At 52.7% G+C, this 15221-nt stretch overlaps 6 protein-coding genes across 6 annotated transcripts; 5 read left to right on the top strand and 1 right to left on the bottom strand.

The window, feature by feature from the left end:
• Positions 1–470: 470 nt before the first annotated feature.
• On the top strand, positions 471–1756 carry JN550_002501 (uncharacterized protein; the record flags this gene model as incomplete). The annotated part of the gene is made up of 3 exons (XM_049313804.1): positions 471–820; positions 964–1420; positions 1577–1756. The coding sequence occupies 3 exons, from the start codon at positions 471–473 to the stop codon at positions 1754–1756; spliced, it is 987 nt and encodes a 328-aa protein (XP_049175792.1).
• A 1343-nt stretch (positions 1757–3099) lies between these two features.
• JN550_002502 (uncharacterized protein) lies at positions 3100–4359 on the top strand (the record flags this gene model as incomplete). The annotated part of the gene is made up of 3 exons (XM_049313805.1): positions 3100–3620; positions 3813–3988; positions 4058–4359. The coding sequence occupies 3 exons, from the start codon at positions 3100–3102 to the stop codon at positions 4357–4359; spliced, it is 999 nt and encodes a 332-aa protein (XP_049175793.1).
• Positions 4360–6456: 2097 nt separating this feature from the next.
• JN550_002503 (uncharacterized protein) lies at positions 6457–8755 on the top strand (the record flags this gene model as incomplete). The annotated part of the gene is made up of 3 exons (XM_049313806.1): positions 6457–6561; positions 6615–6878; positions 6932–8755. 3 exons carry the CDS (start codon positions 6457–6459, stop codon positions 8753–8755), a joined length of 2193 nt encoding a protein of 730 aa, XP_049175794.1.
• A 675-nt stretch (positions 8756–9430) lies between these two features.
• JN550_002504 (uncharacterized protein) lies at positions 9431–11784 on the top strand (the record flags this gene model as incomplete). Its single annotated transcript, XM_049313807.1, has 6 exons — positions 9431–9500; positions 9582–9852; positions 10003–10081; positions 10134–10284; positions 10336–10379; positions 10438–11784. The coding sequence occupies 6 exons, from the start codon at positions 9431–9433 to the stop codon at positions 11782–11784; spliced, it is 1962 nt and encodes a 653-aa protein (XP_049175795.1).
• Positions 11785–12433: 649 nt separating this feature from the next.
• Positions 12434–12934, top strand: JN550_002505 (uncharacterized protein; the record flags this gene model as incomplete). The annotated part of the gene is made up of 1 exon (XM_049313808.1): positions 12434–12934. One exon carries the CDS (start codon positions 12434–12436, stop codon positions 12932–12934), a length of 501 nt encoding a protein of 166 aa, XP_049175796.1.
• Positions 12935–12958: 24 nt separating this feature from the next.
• JN550_002506 (uncharacterized protein) lies at positions 12959–14778 on the bottom strand (the record flags this gene model as incomplete). Its single annotated transcript, XM_049313809.1, has 4 exons — positions 12959–13726; positions 13784–13918; positions 13977–14652; positions 14759–14778. 4 exons carry the CDS (start codon positions 14776–14778, stop codon positions 12959–12961), a joined length of 1599 nt encoding a protein of 532 aa, XP_049175797.1.
• Positions 14779–15221: the final 443 nt, after the last annotated feature.

Genomic DNA, 15221 nt, shown 5'->3' on the forward strand with positions numbered 1-15221 from the left:
GAAACTAAGCCCCCTGGCCCCCAAGGTAGTTGGCCGCATCCATGATCGGCCGTAAAATCGTGCCGAGGGGCGGCGGGCGGGCGGCGGCGGCCCCTCCAACGGCTTTCACATGCAGGGTTCAATCTGACTGGGGCTAGAAGCAAAGGGGCAGCCCGCGGTCGACTTTGGAACCTCGACGAACCAACACCCAATGCAAGTCGCTCCCCTACATAACCCATATACCATATACTTGTATGCAGCCATACGACTACAGCCGGTTGTACCGCAACTACACCACGCCATTGCCTGCACATGCCCTGGTCGCCGATCTCCTGTCGACGCCAGACCTGGGATTGTGTCCCCGAGAAGACGAGAAAGCGGAGCCGGGGTCCGAGCCAGAGCCAGAGCCAGAGCCAGAGCCAGAGCCAGAGCCAGAGCCAGAGCCAGAGCCAGAGCCAGCGTCAGCGTCCGAGCCCCTCCCTGTGCCCCCCATGACGGCGGACCAGACGATAGCCGCCGCCAACCCCACCATGTCGCCGTCCAACGGGAACGGCACCGCGGGGCACGACCAACACCAACAACGACACCAACACCAACACCAGGAACCGCTCGCTCAGCAGCAACAACAGCAGCAGTCGCAACAGCAGTCTAACGGCGACCACCCGGACGACTGGACGCCGCGCAACATGGAGGCCGACATGCGCGCGCTGTGCCACGGGCTCAAGACCAAGGTCGACAACTTCCTCGCCGCCGACACCGCCGACGACGACGTCCTCCGCGCCGTCCAGCGCCAGGTCCGCGAGGCCAAGGGCGTCATTGACAAGGCCCTCTCGCAGTACAGGTATGTGTGTGCTGCTCTGCCTCCTCTTTTTGGTCTTGCTTCCCCGTGCCTTGCGCCTCTCCGCGGGGGATCCTAGGCAGACATGACTGCAGGCGAGAGCCACCATAAGCGAACATGTTGCTGACGACCTCCCTCTCTCCCAGACCTGACGAGCTGGCCCTCTCCTACAACGGCGGCAAGGACTGCCTCGTCCTGCTGATACTGATCCTGGCCTCGCTGCCGCCGCACTTCCCGCCGCCCTCCTCGAATCCTCCGCCGCCGCTGTCCTCGTGCGCCCCCGGAACGACCCCTTTCCCCGTCCTGCTGCAGGCCATCTACATCCGGCCCGCCGCGCCCTTCCCCGAGGTCGACGACTTCGTCGCCGAGTCGTCGCGCACCTACCACCTGGACCTGGCCACCAGCCGCCAGGGCCAGGACATGAAGGCCGCCCTGGCCGAGTACCTGGCCGAGATGTTCGCCGTCAAGGCCGTCTTCGTCGGCACGCGCCGCACCGACCCGCACGGCGCCAACCTTCGCCATTACCAGGAGACGGACGGCGACTGGCCGCGCTTCATGCGCATCCACCCCGTCATCGACTGGCATTACCGCGAGATCTGGGCTGTGAGTATACTTTCCCCGACTTTCCCTTCTTTCTTCCCTCTATCGGCTATCTTCTTCGTACCCGCCCCATAGACGAAAACGAAATGATTGAGGAGCGTTGCATGGGCATCACTCGAAAGACAAGCACAGGTTACTGACTCGTTCATTCCAACACAGTTCATAAGGGCCCTCGAGATCCCCTACTGCCCACTATACGACAAGGGCTACACATCGCTAGGCGGCACAGACGACACACACCCCAACCCGGCACTTAAGGCCGAGAGCGGAAAGGAGGCGCAGTTCCGGCCGGCATATGAGCTGGTCGAGGACCGCGAGGAGAGGCTGGGTCGGGACTGAGGGCGGGGATCATGTTCTGTTCTGATGAGGAACAGCACCACGGAAGAACGGAGCGAGGGGGTCATATAAGAAGCGCGAATGGGCGAGCGCAACACTCTATAGGCATTTTCACCGTACATTTAGACGATACGGATAGCATACCGTGATCCCTGCACGGCTTGGCATGTAGCGCTTGGAACTGAAATAGAGAAATACCTTGGTACTATAACTAGATACAACCCCAAATTCCGCAATTGCAAGCGGCAAGGATGAGACACAAGTCCTTAAGAGCGTAGTAGATGTCGAATTTCTCCCAGGGCCAACCTCGTGCCAACCTTTGGTTCTTGAACTCTGATCCGAACTGCCTCAGAGCTCTGCAACTCTAGGTTCTGCCTACGTGATATCGACTACCCCGGCGAGGTCTCAGGGTGTTTAGATAATTACCTGTGCCGAGCCACAATGAACCCATGATTCGTATGTCTCAGAATTGCTGCGTCTGTTGACCCGGGCGCATAGGAACCAAATCATTTGTTTATTTCTACATATCGTGCTGCTCCGGAGTCGACCCAGAGCGGGGCTGGGGTTAATACGATCCTCGTCAATTCTATGATAATTATAGCCAGCGCATCAATGGCTAATAGTATCACAACCGTCCAGGGCCCGAGATTCGTGATGCCGAGTTGGCATTGATACAGGGTATTGCGATAGAGTGAGGTGTTAGGCGACTCTTCATGTACCATTTGCTCATCGGCCGCTCTGATCCGACCGATAATGCCTACTCAACGGCAGACTCTCCAGGCCTGGGGGATTAATCCGTAATTGACTGATTTTAAATGATGAGAGTTGCGGTCGAAGCGGGTCATGAACCTCGTATGTTGTCTTGGCAGCCCCATGTTCTAGGCCCTCGACCCTGCAACCCTGCTCCTCTGCGCCCGATTTCTGGTTTGATTTCTAGTCTGCTGCTTTTCTCCTTTCTATATAGCTCACCAAATGAATAGCAATACCGCCCTAGTGGCTGCTAAACTTGAGTCCAAGTAGAGTGCTTCTACTTCTCTGAAACATTGTCTAGCATTACGGGGTATTAGCCCATACCCGACCTAAAGCGGATCTCTATCCACATATCTTTGCAAGGAGCGGAGAACATGGACCTTGGCTTACATCCTGGCTCTGTGTACGCGGGGGAAACTGAGAATCGCATGGGGACAGGCACGTCCATGTGAAGCTTCTTGTGGAGAGCGCCTTTATATTACACCCGGCACCCACCTCACCCCTCATACGACACTGTACGTTCTGTCGCGAGTTGGTTGTCCCTCCATCCAATATCATATCACTTCCACAATCTTAATACTTCCGTTCCCGTTGCGATGGTTCAATTTGCTTTGTGGGCGCTTGCTCTAGGCGCGTTGGCAGGGAGAACCTCCGCCGTCGCCATTGATGGCCAGCCTGCACAGTCAAGACCTAGGCAGCTTGATTGTACCGGAGTCAATGCCATAAACATCAATTGCAAGTCGCAGGAAGCTTCGTACCATCGGGACTTCTTCTACGTGGGCGGCCGCTCAGTCAATGCCTCCACAGGCACATTGACCGTCGATCAAATATACGTAGAGAAGCTGACGCCGACGCTCTCGGAGCACAAGCCAAACCCGATTGTCTTCATCCACGGAGGGGGTGTTTCTGGGAGTACATGGCTTAACACGCCTGACAACCGCGAAGGCTGGGCAACCTACTTCACGAAGCAGGGCTATGTAGTGTACCTGCTCGACGCCAACGCCATCGGGCGCAGTGCCGAGAACGACCTAACGAACTTCACTACTATCCCGGGGACGTCTAATGAAAATGTTGAGATCGGCTTCACGGCGGTCGGGTTGTACAACTATTACCCCCAGTCTGCGCTGCATACTTAATGGCCTAGTTCTGGGCAGAATGGGGATCCAGTCTTCGACCAATTCAAAAAATCCTTCATACCCCTGACTTCGCCCTATGTAGCACAGGAAACTGCTATGCGGGCGTCGGGGTGTGAGCTGTTGTCCTTGCTCGGCGCTAATGCATATATTATCTCGCACTCTCTTGGTGCAAGATATTCGGTCCTGATGTCCAATGATTGTCCTCAGTACATCGCTGCGAGCATCAATATTGAGCCCGCCACTGTGCCGTTCTGGGGCTACGGCTACGGACTAGGCGGGAATCCCAGTACACCTTGGGGTCTCACGTGGACCGCTCTCGACTATGTACCAGCTATTGCCAACTCTTCCGGTGAGTGGCATGGATCTACGCTTTAGTTGGAACGACTGGTGAACGGTGCGTGCTAACAGTGATCTGCAGAACTGCAAACAGAATCGGTTGGCAACGAGACCATGGCGAAGCGGAACTGTTATCGTCAAAAGGAGCCAGCCCGACAGCTGCCCAACATCTCCAGTGTACCATATCTCATGGTTACAGCCGAGGCTTCTGTTCACATCACATACGACCACTGCATTATTGACTATCTGAAGCAGGTCGGGGGGAGCCCGGACTGGATCAAGCTTTCTGATGTGGGAATTAAAGGGAACGCCCATTTTATGCACATTGAGAAGAACAATCTAGAGATCGCAGCTGTTGTAGAGGGCTGGATCGAGGCGCATTGAGGAAATAGTCTCACGATAATTTCAATATATTATACAAGTACAGACAGATATGGCGGATGGGTGCGTGGATCTAGCCCAAGACATCACGGCACAATTTTTGTTGAGACGTTGCCAAGCCTTGTTAGTAAATCACCCAGGTAATGACAGCAGGAATGATGGCACTGTACTCTTGTCCGTGGTATCAATACTTGTCTCACGTGCCTCATATTGCCCTCGTTCACATGGAGTAAATTCTCACAATTAGAATCATACTGGTTATACCAAATCTTGAGTTCATATTTGTCTAGAAATAAAATACAATGCAGTCATTGAGTGTTGTGATCCGAGAGTCCTTAGTCTACGACTAGATGGTCTCAACATTCCTTCTATGCAACGATCTGCACTGACGGTCTCCCTCCTCTCGAAGCGTGGCAAGACATTCCAAAGACCTTCGATCCTGAGAGGTCCTTGGAATGTCCTGCAGCCTAGAAAGGAAGAAGACCGTATCATTTATTAAAGACCAAACTCTTTGATGTTAACCGTCGGGTGTTGTTTCTTGCAGTGCCGCCTGAAATTATCCCTCCTGAAGTTTGGTGTTCCGTACCTACGACAACTCTTGACAGTGCAAACCCAGTAGTCCTTACCAAATCTATGTTTGGCTTCGACATGGCGCCTCAAGTTGCTTTCACTGACAAAGGTCTTCTCGCAAACACCACAGCGGTGGGGAGGTGTGCTGTCGTCTTGGGTGTTGGCCGTTATTTCGACTGAGGTCGAACCAGAAGACTGTTGCGGAGGTTCTTCCCAAGGGTGCGCAGAATGTGGTATAGGGGAGTAGGGGCGGTGGTTGGGGTCAAAGCAGTCGTAGCCTGTAAAGCCGTCTTGTTGAGCACTAGAAAATCCTTGGAATCCTGAAGGGACACTGTCGGTACTCGGATACTCTGAAAGAAAAGGGGGGGCAGTGGGGAGTGGGTAATTTTCGCGCGCAATGCAAGGTTCGAACGCGTTGTCCCGCACAAATCCACTGCTGTGGAATTCTTCAAAGTTTTCTGCAGAGAATACCGAAGGATCGTAGTCGTCCTGACAGTAATAGAGGTCGTGCTGATTGAGAGGTCTACTAAAACGTGGCTCGTTGCTTGACAGGGCTCAGGCGGGCGGGTCTCCTGTTCAGGGTACAGGAGACCCGGCTCCTGGTCCTCAAAGAAGGATGTCAAAAGTGGGCGGTCCTGTGCTACTTCGCGAAGTAGCTACGTCAGGACTTGTGAAAGATGGAGTATATCAAGGCGAGGGATGTTGATCCGCCTAAAGAATTAAGAAAATCCTTCTCAAAAGATAGCCACTGTATATATATTCGCATTTGAAGAGATTCGTTAAGCTAACCCAACTCAAGTCTGCCCAGAAATAGACTGCCCATCTTTGCCTGCTTCTTTCGAGTTCAACGAGGCTGTGTCCAACATGTTTGACCAATCGTTGCCGCCATCTGCCGGAGCGTGGGTCGACCTAAGAAAGCCTCAAACCTAGCCAATTGTGGGAGAGGAGAAGAGCGGAGTGCGCATGCATTCCTCAGAACGAGCCAACCGCGAAATTGAGTATCATTTCTTGCAGCATAATGATACACTTCGGGTAGGCAGATTCAACTCCCAACCTGGGGGCGGCATATCTATGCATGATACCATATTTTGAAAGCGATTGTGTTGTCGATGACCTGCAGCCTGACCATAACCAATCCGCCCAATCCACACGGGTCAATGCACTTTCGGTGAGGCTTCTGGTTTGTTGTGGTCAGACTATCGCTGTTCATGCATATGGCAGCCTCGCAATACTATCCATGGCCTCAAAAATAGCCAATCGCGAACCGAGTCACGTATCAATGTGGGAGGCCCACCATCAGCGTGAAATTGTAGATTCCTCGGTATTACCGGAGTTGTTCGTAAGACAAAATACTTCGTGTATATAAGAACAGGTGAGTCCCAAAGATAACATCGATATTTCCCACACCACCTTTTGTCTTCTGCCTCTACACTACACTGGTCCACTGACAGATATTATCTTCATCGATCTACTTCTCGCTAAATATACATAACTACGTTATATCAAATACCCAGCCCTCAATTTCTCAGAATGACCGTCACTCGGGAAAATATCCTCATTTCAGATCCAAAATTGCTTGAAAAGGTTGACAAGCTTCGCGACTTAAACATTGGTCAGCACGTGCCTCTCCCTCAGGTAAGACCGACAGATAGACTTTGTAATATCTCACAGGCTAATCAGCAAAACAGCTTGTTGTAGTTGGAGACCAAAGCTCTGGCAAATCAGCCCTGCTGGAAAGCTTGAGTGGGATTCCATTCCCTAAAGATCAAAGTCTTTGCACCCGTCATGCAACTCAGATCACTTCACGCCGGGACAATGAAGACCGCGTTGATATACGCATTATTCCTAGTCCGCACGCATCAGAAGAGCACAGAAAGTATGTCGAGGCATTCCATATGCAGGTGACATCTGGCATGAAATTTCGGGAGCAGTTCGTGGACATCTTGAAGAAGGTGAGTGTGTCTCGAGGCTCTCAAATCACCCCAGGCAGCTCAAGTAATGTCAGGCAAGTGAAAGGATGGGGTTAAGTGCTGATATTTCGACTGGGAACGGCACCGTGTTTAGCCAGGATATTCTCAAGATCGAGGTCCGTGGGCCTCGTGAAGACTATCTGACCATCATCGACGTCCCAGGAATCTTTCGCACCACAACCCTAGGAACTACCAAGGACGATATGGTCATGGTGAGAGACCTGGTCAAAAGCTATATCAAAGAGGATCGTACCATCATCCTAGCCGTACTGCCAAGCAATGTTGATATTGCGACTCAAGAGATCCTGGAGCTTGCCGAGGATTACGACAAAAACGGTGAGCGAACCCTCGGTGTGCTCACCAAGCCCGACTTAGTTCTGGAACCCAGTGCACAGGCTACCGTCTGTGACCTTGTGCTGGGCAAGAAACGTCCACTCACTCTCGGCTACTTTCTTGTTCGCAATCGTGGAGCAACTAGTGGCTCAATTGAGCAGTCAGAACTTGACCGGATGTTCCAAATGCAACCATGGGCAGATCTCCCACAGGATCGTGTAGGTATTGCTGCCCTCAAGGAGCAGTTGGGTTCGCTCTTGGTAGAAATTACTCGACGTGAGTTTCCCAAGTTGCTCAGGGAAGTCGGCGATCAGATCAGGGAATGCAAAAGAGAACTACACAGCCTAGGGCCATCTCGTCAAGACGAGCGCGAGCAACGAAGCTTCCTGAATCATATTGCTGGGACTTTCCAAGATCGCGCCAGGGCTGCATTGGCCGCTGACTACAACGCGGACCCAGCCTTCGATCAAGATGATGAGTTGCGTCTCATCACACACGTGGTGAACATTACGGATGTTTTCAGTGCCGATTTTCAACAGGGCGCCCATTCGCGACACTTTGAGAATATCGAATTGGCTGAACTTGAATCGCTCATACATTGTGAGGTGGCTTCTGCACCCGAGTGTGAAGAAAAACCAGTCGAGTCGATGATCGATAGCCTACGAGCGCTGCTTAAAAAGGCAAAGGTAGATAGTGTCACGCCAGCCGAACTTGCTGAACTCAGCGAGGTCATCGTTCTTCCACATACCATACCAACGCCTTGTGAGGGCGTTGCTGCATGGATCAATGAGGTATATCTGCGCTCTAGGGGGATGGATCTTGGGACATTCAACGCGAACATGGTCTCTACGGCCTTTACAGAGCAGTCACGCAAGTGGGGCGATATGACAAAGCTATATATGAGCAGAGTTATCATTACCCTTCACCGCTTCATCGCTGCTGCACTCCGTTCTGTCTGTCCAGATGAACAAGCCCGGAGCCAGTTATGGTCCGCAATCCTTGAGACCCTAATCGACCGCTACAAAGGGGCCATGGCCCAGGCGTGTCTCCTGACCGAAGTTGAGCAGCGCAAGCAGCCTTACACTCTCAACCGGCAATTTACCAAGGCTCTCTCGAAAGCTCGAGCTTATCGAATCACTGAGCTGCTACGTCCAAAGGCAAGAAAGGACACCAAGCAGTACGGAGAGCTTCAGTACATGGTTAATTTAGACGACATTGCCAACGCTGCCGAAGGCAAGCGCAATGTGGATCAATTGCAGGAAGAAATTCATGATATCCTTCGGGCTTACTATAGCCTGGCGCTTGACCGATTCATCGATAATGTCTTTCAACTAGCTGTTGACTACAACCTGCTGCATGGCCCCTCCAGTCCCCTGAAAGTTTTCACCCAAGACTGGGTGATTGATCTAGAACCTGAGCAGCTCGAGCAAATCGTCGGCGAAACAAAAGCTGCCAAGAGGCGACGTGCAAAGCTAGCAAAGAAGATTGACGATTTGTCGAATGCCTTGAGGATCCTTAAACTCTAGGCGTCTATTTCAGTGCGACCCTCGAATGTGATCAAGAATTGATCTTGACGAGATTGATAACATCATTGGACGGAAATATAAACACTAATTTTGAAAATTTGCTAGAAACGAGGGACCATGATATGAGTCGTTTTGGGAATCTCAGCTTAGAGAACAAGTGATTTCAAACGATAGACCTAAATACGCATTGAAATGGGGTCCTGAATTAGGTTACAACGGTGACTTAGCGGAGAGTTCGCTGCAAGGTGTGTGTGTGTGTGTGTGTAAACGTGGATGTAATTGTGATATATCTGTGTCTCCTGTTCTTCCCTGGTACCTCCTGGTACCTCGCTAAATAGGTCGCGGCCCCGGACAATCTCCGGATGAATAATGACGGGTGGGTTCAACACCCGAAATCCACCGTAGTATCTGACAGCTGTTGGCTGCCTCGTATGTTTCCTGGTAGGCTGGCCGACTCTTGTTTAAGACCCAAGGCTAGAATCAAGCGTACGCAATAGGACAAAAGACCGTGCCTGCAGGACGGAGGGCAAGCGGATTGGATGGAACTCCTCACAACACCAATAGCTTTGGAGACATGATGTTGGTTTACTAGAACACAACATTCCTGCTTGTGGGTTGGTCTATTTTGGAAGCCTTTGCCCCAGTAGCGACTGTCTACCATCATTTAAAAGCAAGATGCCACAAAAAAGGGTGCTCTTTGTTCTTACCAACACCGCCCACATTCCTGGGACCGACAAGACTATCGGTTAGTGGTTGGGAGATAGCCTTGCTTCATAGACCTTTGAAGACGAGGACCAACCTCCGCTTATACCTTAACAGTCTGAAGTTGCACATCCATATTATGTCCTCTATAGTCAGGCAGAAATCGTACTTAAGGGCGGCTTATCTCCGGTAGACCCTATGTCCGTGAAACTCTCTATAGACCAAGTATCGCAAATTGAATTCTTTGACCTTATTTGCAAGCCACTCGTCCCATACAACGGCGTATGTTGGGGGCGAGGCGGTGCGGAGGCGGCTAAGGAGGGCAGAAGCGAGGGCGGCGCGGATGAGCCAGCTCGCAAGCGCGATCCAGGTTGGGCTTTTTGCGTTCTTGCTGGGTACGCATGCTGCGCCGCACAACGCGTCACATTAACATATCATCCCTTGCGCTACGGATGGGTTACTAGTTATAAACAGTTCCAACACAGACTTATGCGCCGTTGGGGTTTTGCCAAAATTGGTCACCTAGTTGCTTTAACTCTACACAGTCCCATGCCAACGCCTGAAGACGCAATGCCAATGGACGCAACATACGCCGTCTTGGCTGTCTACTTCCTTGGCCCTCTGGTGAGAAGCCCGCAGACCCAACACATGCGTGAAGAATCACTAATGGTATAAGGCCTTCTTCATATGGCTGTACAGAATCATATTCCATCCTTTGAACAAATTTCCTGGCCCCGTGGTGGCACGACTCACTGATGGCTATTCTGGATATCATGCTGCCCACCGACGGCTTCATCTTGCCACATATCGGAATCATCAGAAATACGGTACGCATGGTTTTGCTCTAAACTGGATCGGCGACTGACTAGAATAAACAGGACCTGTGGTCAGGCAAGGGCCGAACCGACTCGTCTTCAATACTGTAACGGCGCTACATGGTGAGAATCTTGGGCACTCCAGGGACCCAACCTCTCTAATAGAAGCCAGATATTTACCTCAATCAGCGAATGACCAAGAGCAAAGCCTACCTACAGTCACTCCTCAGTACCCGCAGATTAAGCATGTTCAATGCCTTAGACAGGGCGGAACACAGCCGCAAGCGACGGGTGGTTGGGCAACTCATCACTGAGCGCTCCATGCGCTCCTTTGAGCCGAGCCTGACACTGCAAATTGACGTGTTCCTCCACCAACTTCTCGCCTCCAGCAAGAAGAGCGAGGTCGTCAACATGACAGTGCGATGCCAACGCCTAGCTACAGACGTAGTTGGACTCCTCGCCTTTGGCTACGAGCTGAATACGCAAACCGAAGACACCAATAGCATAATCCCAGCCGCCATGAAATCTAACGCCTACCGCATAGGCTTGTACATCGCGTGGCCGTCCATCTCATTTTTCGATCCCGTATTCCGCTGGCTCGGCCGGAAGCGGATCCCCAAGTTCTACCAGACGTTGCGGAAGATGATAGGCAGGCGCATGAGCATGCCCAAGGACGCTGCACACGACCTCTACGCGGTCGCGTCAGGGGACGTTACCGCTAGCGGTGACCGGGGTCTCCAGGACACCGACTTGTGGTCTGAGGCGTCCTTCTTTGTCGTAGCTGGCGGCATGACAGTGTCCACGCTCATGAGCGCCATCTTCTTCTACCTCTCCCACCATCCGGACGTGTACGCACGCCTGGCCACCGAGATTCGTACAACCTTCAACTCGGGCAGGGATATCGCCAGCGGCCCTCGGCTGAGCTCATGCAGGTACCTCCGTGCTGTCATTGACGAGACCATGCGCGCCGCGCCCCCGACCACGGCAACACCCTGGCGCGAGGACGATGTCTACTCAGCCACGCCGCCTCGCTCGGAGGGGCCGTTGGTCGTGGACGGGCACGTCATCCCCCCGGGAACCTCTGTCGGAGTCAATCTCTACAGCCTACTTCACAACGAGGCCCTGTTTCCGGGGCCGTTCGAGTTTCACCCTGAGCGCTGGCTCGCCATTGACGACGAGGAGGATGGCGCATATGGCAAGGAGGTACAAGCCACCATGCGGCGAGCTTTCGCGCCCTTCGCACTGGGCGACCGCGGTTGTGCTGGCAAGGCCATGGCGTACCTCGAGGCGAGTTTGACCATCGCCAAGACGCTGTGGTACTTCGACTTCGAGGCAGCGCCAGGGAAGGCGGGAAAAGTTGGAGGAGGAACACCCGGGAGGACAGACGGCAGGGAGAGGGTGGACGAGTATCAGCTCTATGATATCTTCACGGCCGACCATGATGGGCCGAATGTAGTGTTGAAGCCGCGTGCCCAGTTTACGAATGAGTGGGGGATGAAGAGCGATGCGTAACCCTGGGATGTCATCTTATCAATAGGTTGCCAGTAAGTTTGCACACAGCTGTGGTTATAGTTTTGCAATTATGATGATTCTTTTACGCAGTTCGCCTAAGTTGTCCACTTAAAGGCACGATACGAGTTGCGTAGCGTGGGAACAACTCCCCATCTCTCCTTATGCCTTGTCTTCACTCAACGGGAAAATCCCGCGGTTCAGCTCACCGAGCCATCCAATACTACTTTCCATTGATTAGCAGGACATGCATTGCAATTGGTTTACATGAATTGGGCGACGTTTCGATCTGTCAGGATGGGGGAATATGTAAGGCTTAGCGCAGCAATGCGGCAACCTCCAGCCAATCGCGTGAGTTACAGCGCGAGGAGGATCGCCAGCAACATCGTGGACCTTACTGATTACGGCTAGTTGCGCGAGCTCCCATATCGGCGTATAATCATGATGTTTCGCTCCGTCCACGATGGAAGAGATGGGCTGAGAAATGTATTTAAGCAGAGCCAATTTCCTTTCAAGATTGACTTGTCTTTCATCCATCCAGACATTAATTCAGATAGTGTTAATTCCCTACACCGCTTCCACACCCAAAACATCAGCAGTGTAAAGCACATTTCAACCTCCAACTACTCCTCTCACATTCAAAACACCCATCATGACATTGGAAAATCCTCGTGTGGTTGTGACAACCCACAGGGAGGACGGAACCTCCGTCTTCATGTCGGACAAAGCTCTCGAGCCATTTGCACCGTTGGGTCCTGCCGGCAGCTCGTTCGTTGTCTTCGATGCGCGCTCGGCAGTGCCAATCTCGAACCAACAGCCGAGCCTGGACCTCTCGCTCTCAATTCCAAGGTGTCCACCGAACGGGGTCCTGTTCAGCATTGCCAACTTCCCGCCTGACGTCCGCGTCCCGATGCACCGGACCCTGAGCTTGGACTACTGCATCGTCCTGTCTGGAGAGATCGTCCTCGAGCTGGATGGAGGGGAGGAGAAGACGGTCAAGGCAGGGGAGTTTATCGTGCAGGGCGGCGTCAACCACAAATGGGCCAATCGGACGGATGAGGTCTGCCGCATAGCGTTTGTCATGGTTGGAGCAGAGAAGGTCAAGACCCAGAGTGGAGAGTCTCTAGAAGAGACCGTGATGAAGAAACCGTAGACCGAGGCAGGATTGACTTTTCCTTCAAATACAGCTCAAGTTCCCAAGTTTTGCTTTCATGCCCGTGTATTCGCGAATCCTCTCAAACACAACTTGAGCTCTCTCTTTCTGACCGAATGTAGTCCTGGAATCTGGGCCCTTGATGATTTTAATGGGCCACAGGAGCAGATATGCACCAACCGCCCTGCACTTCGGCGGACCCTTTGCAATGTCGTGTACGTTACCTAGGTGATCAATGTCGCCGAAAGACTGAGGTACAGTTGCGAGTACACCATCGGCGAGTTGCCGTACAGTGGTGATCGATTGCTCTACCATCTCGTTGATGGTACTTACAACGGTCCTAGTTGCAGTTGAGGACTTTGAAGCGACTTCCAAACACGTCAATACCTGTTGATGGAATATGATGCGGCCTGTCCTGTGGTAGTTCCACTCATAGGCTCTCCACACATCCGCATGAAGCTCGAAATATTCAGTAATAGGCGGGGTAGAAAGTTGTTGAGGTCGCAGCATCTCGGGAACGCTTCCTGACTTGAAGTTCCATTCAGAAGACTGTCGCCAGCTTGCTGCCGCCTGGTCCAGCGCCACCATCTCTTGAGCCATTTCGAGCAGGACATCAGGCGAGAAATCCTGAGACTGGACGCGATTGAGGAGTTCCTGTGCTCTCTGGCAGGTTTCTTTGATCATAAATGCATCCTTCTCAACAGCTACAAAATTGATGTCGTCGTTCAACTGGTCTAGCCATTCTTTTGATTCAGTAAGCTGAGGCATGCCGAATGCAAGCTGTTGCTTTTGCTGTGAGCATGTAAGCCTGGGCATGACGACCGACTGTCATCCTTTATATATACTGACGATTCGGTGATGAGCCAATCTGAAGAGGCTCCAGCCACGGGGACTGTACACCTGTTCGGAGCCTCGAAGCCTCAAGATCTGGGCCATACCCTGCGCATGGGCGCCTGCTCTAGCAGATTCGGGCAGGAATAAAGTCTGACAAGGCATATTAGTCAGGGCTCCATCGGTGTTTACCCATCCAGGCGGAATATACCTCGAAAACATCGAGGACGACCACGGTCATCAGGTCGTAGTCGTCTGGAGCCTTTCCGGGTTCGGCTAGCGACTCTCCCAGTGCGGATAACGCCATGCCATAGCAGTGCAATGCTTTCTGTGACAACTTGTCTCCGTCAGAGTCTTGGGAGAGATCTGCATACCCAGCCGCACGCACAGCCCAACGAAGGGCAAATCTTCCTGGCACATTGACGTCCTTGAACAGCCCCGGTAGATGCTCCAGGAACCCTGGGGATGATGTCTCGTTGCATGGGTACATGACGTATTTCTCCATGAACCGATCTACAGCCTGGTCTTCCACAGACTGCGGCACCCTGCTCGGTGCCTCTTTCAGCCATGGCAATCGCTGTCCCGGTGGCACGGCATCAAGCTCCTCCTGCGTCAAGTCAGACGGGTCACTGCCCACCGCCAGGGAGGAGCGCCTTGACTCTTGCAATCCATCTTCCGAGCGAGAACGCCGGAGCGAGCCCGACGATGAGCTCGGGCTGAAGTAGGCCGCAGAAGCTCGAGCATGCTCGATCACTTTGACGGTCTCATGGCGGAAGATGATGGTAGCCTCGTCGCGATAGCCCTCACAAATGTCATTGCGCTTGATGCAGCGCTGGCAACTTGGTCGCCCTTCGTCACAGCGCACCCGCCCTGCGGCCGTTAGCTGGCTGTTGTAGCAACTTGTGAGGATTCGGTGAGCAAGGGTGCCCTGGAGCTATCGCCGTGGTGCTGTGTGGGCGGGCATGATTGATAGGGAGCCAGCGTGTGACTTACTCTCTCGACACCGCAAGCATCCTCGACTTAGGCGGCCCATGTAGACAGGGCACTTGACAAGATTCTCCTAGTCTTAAAATTTAATTCGAATCACGAGATAGCAAGTGGTCGATTGGGATCTCCAAGCAGAGAGGTAGTTTTGAGGTTTAGTCGCATTGCGCTGCTATGAGCTCCCGTAAGCTGGAGGCAGCTGTGGTCAGCTGGATGTGCCCTTACAAACACTGGCATTGTACAACACCTGCAATATATAGTCCAGCAACTCTCCGGCTTACGTGGTATTGTAGTCCAATTACACGGCCGTCATATTTGGCAAGGCAGAATGGGGCGCGTGGATGTTCCAATGTCGTCGTGTTAGCACTCTTTCGCTTCTGAACGGCCGTCCATCTCTGTGAGCATTATGCTTCCGAGGGAATAATTGACAACGGAAAAAGGGTAACATTGTTCACATCAGTCATCCAATGCA

The sequence above is a fragment of the Neoarthrinium moseri genome (genome assembly GCF_022829205.1).
Source record: "Neoarthrinium moseri strain CBS 164.80 chromosome Unknown scaffold5_Wmoseri_CBS_16480, whole genome shotgun sequence".
NCBI lineage: Eukaryota > Fungi > Ascomycota > Sordariomycetes > Amphisphaeriales > Apiosporaceae > Neoarthrinium > Neoarthrinium moseri.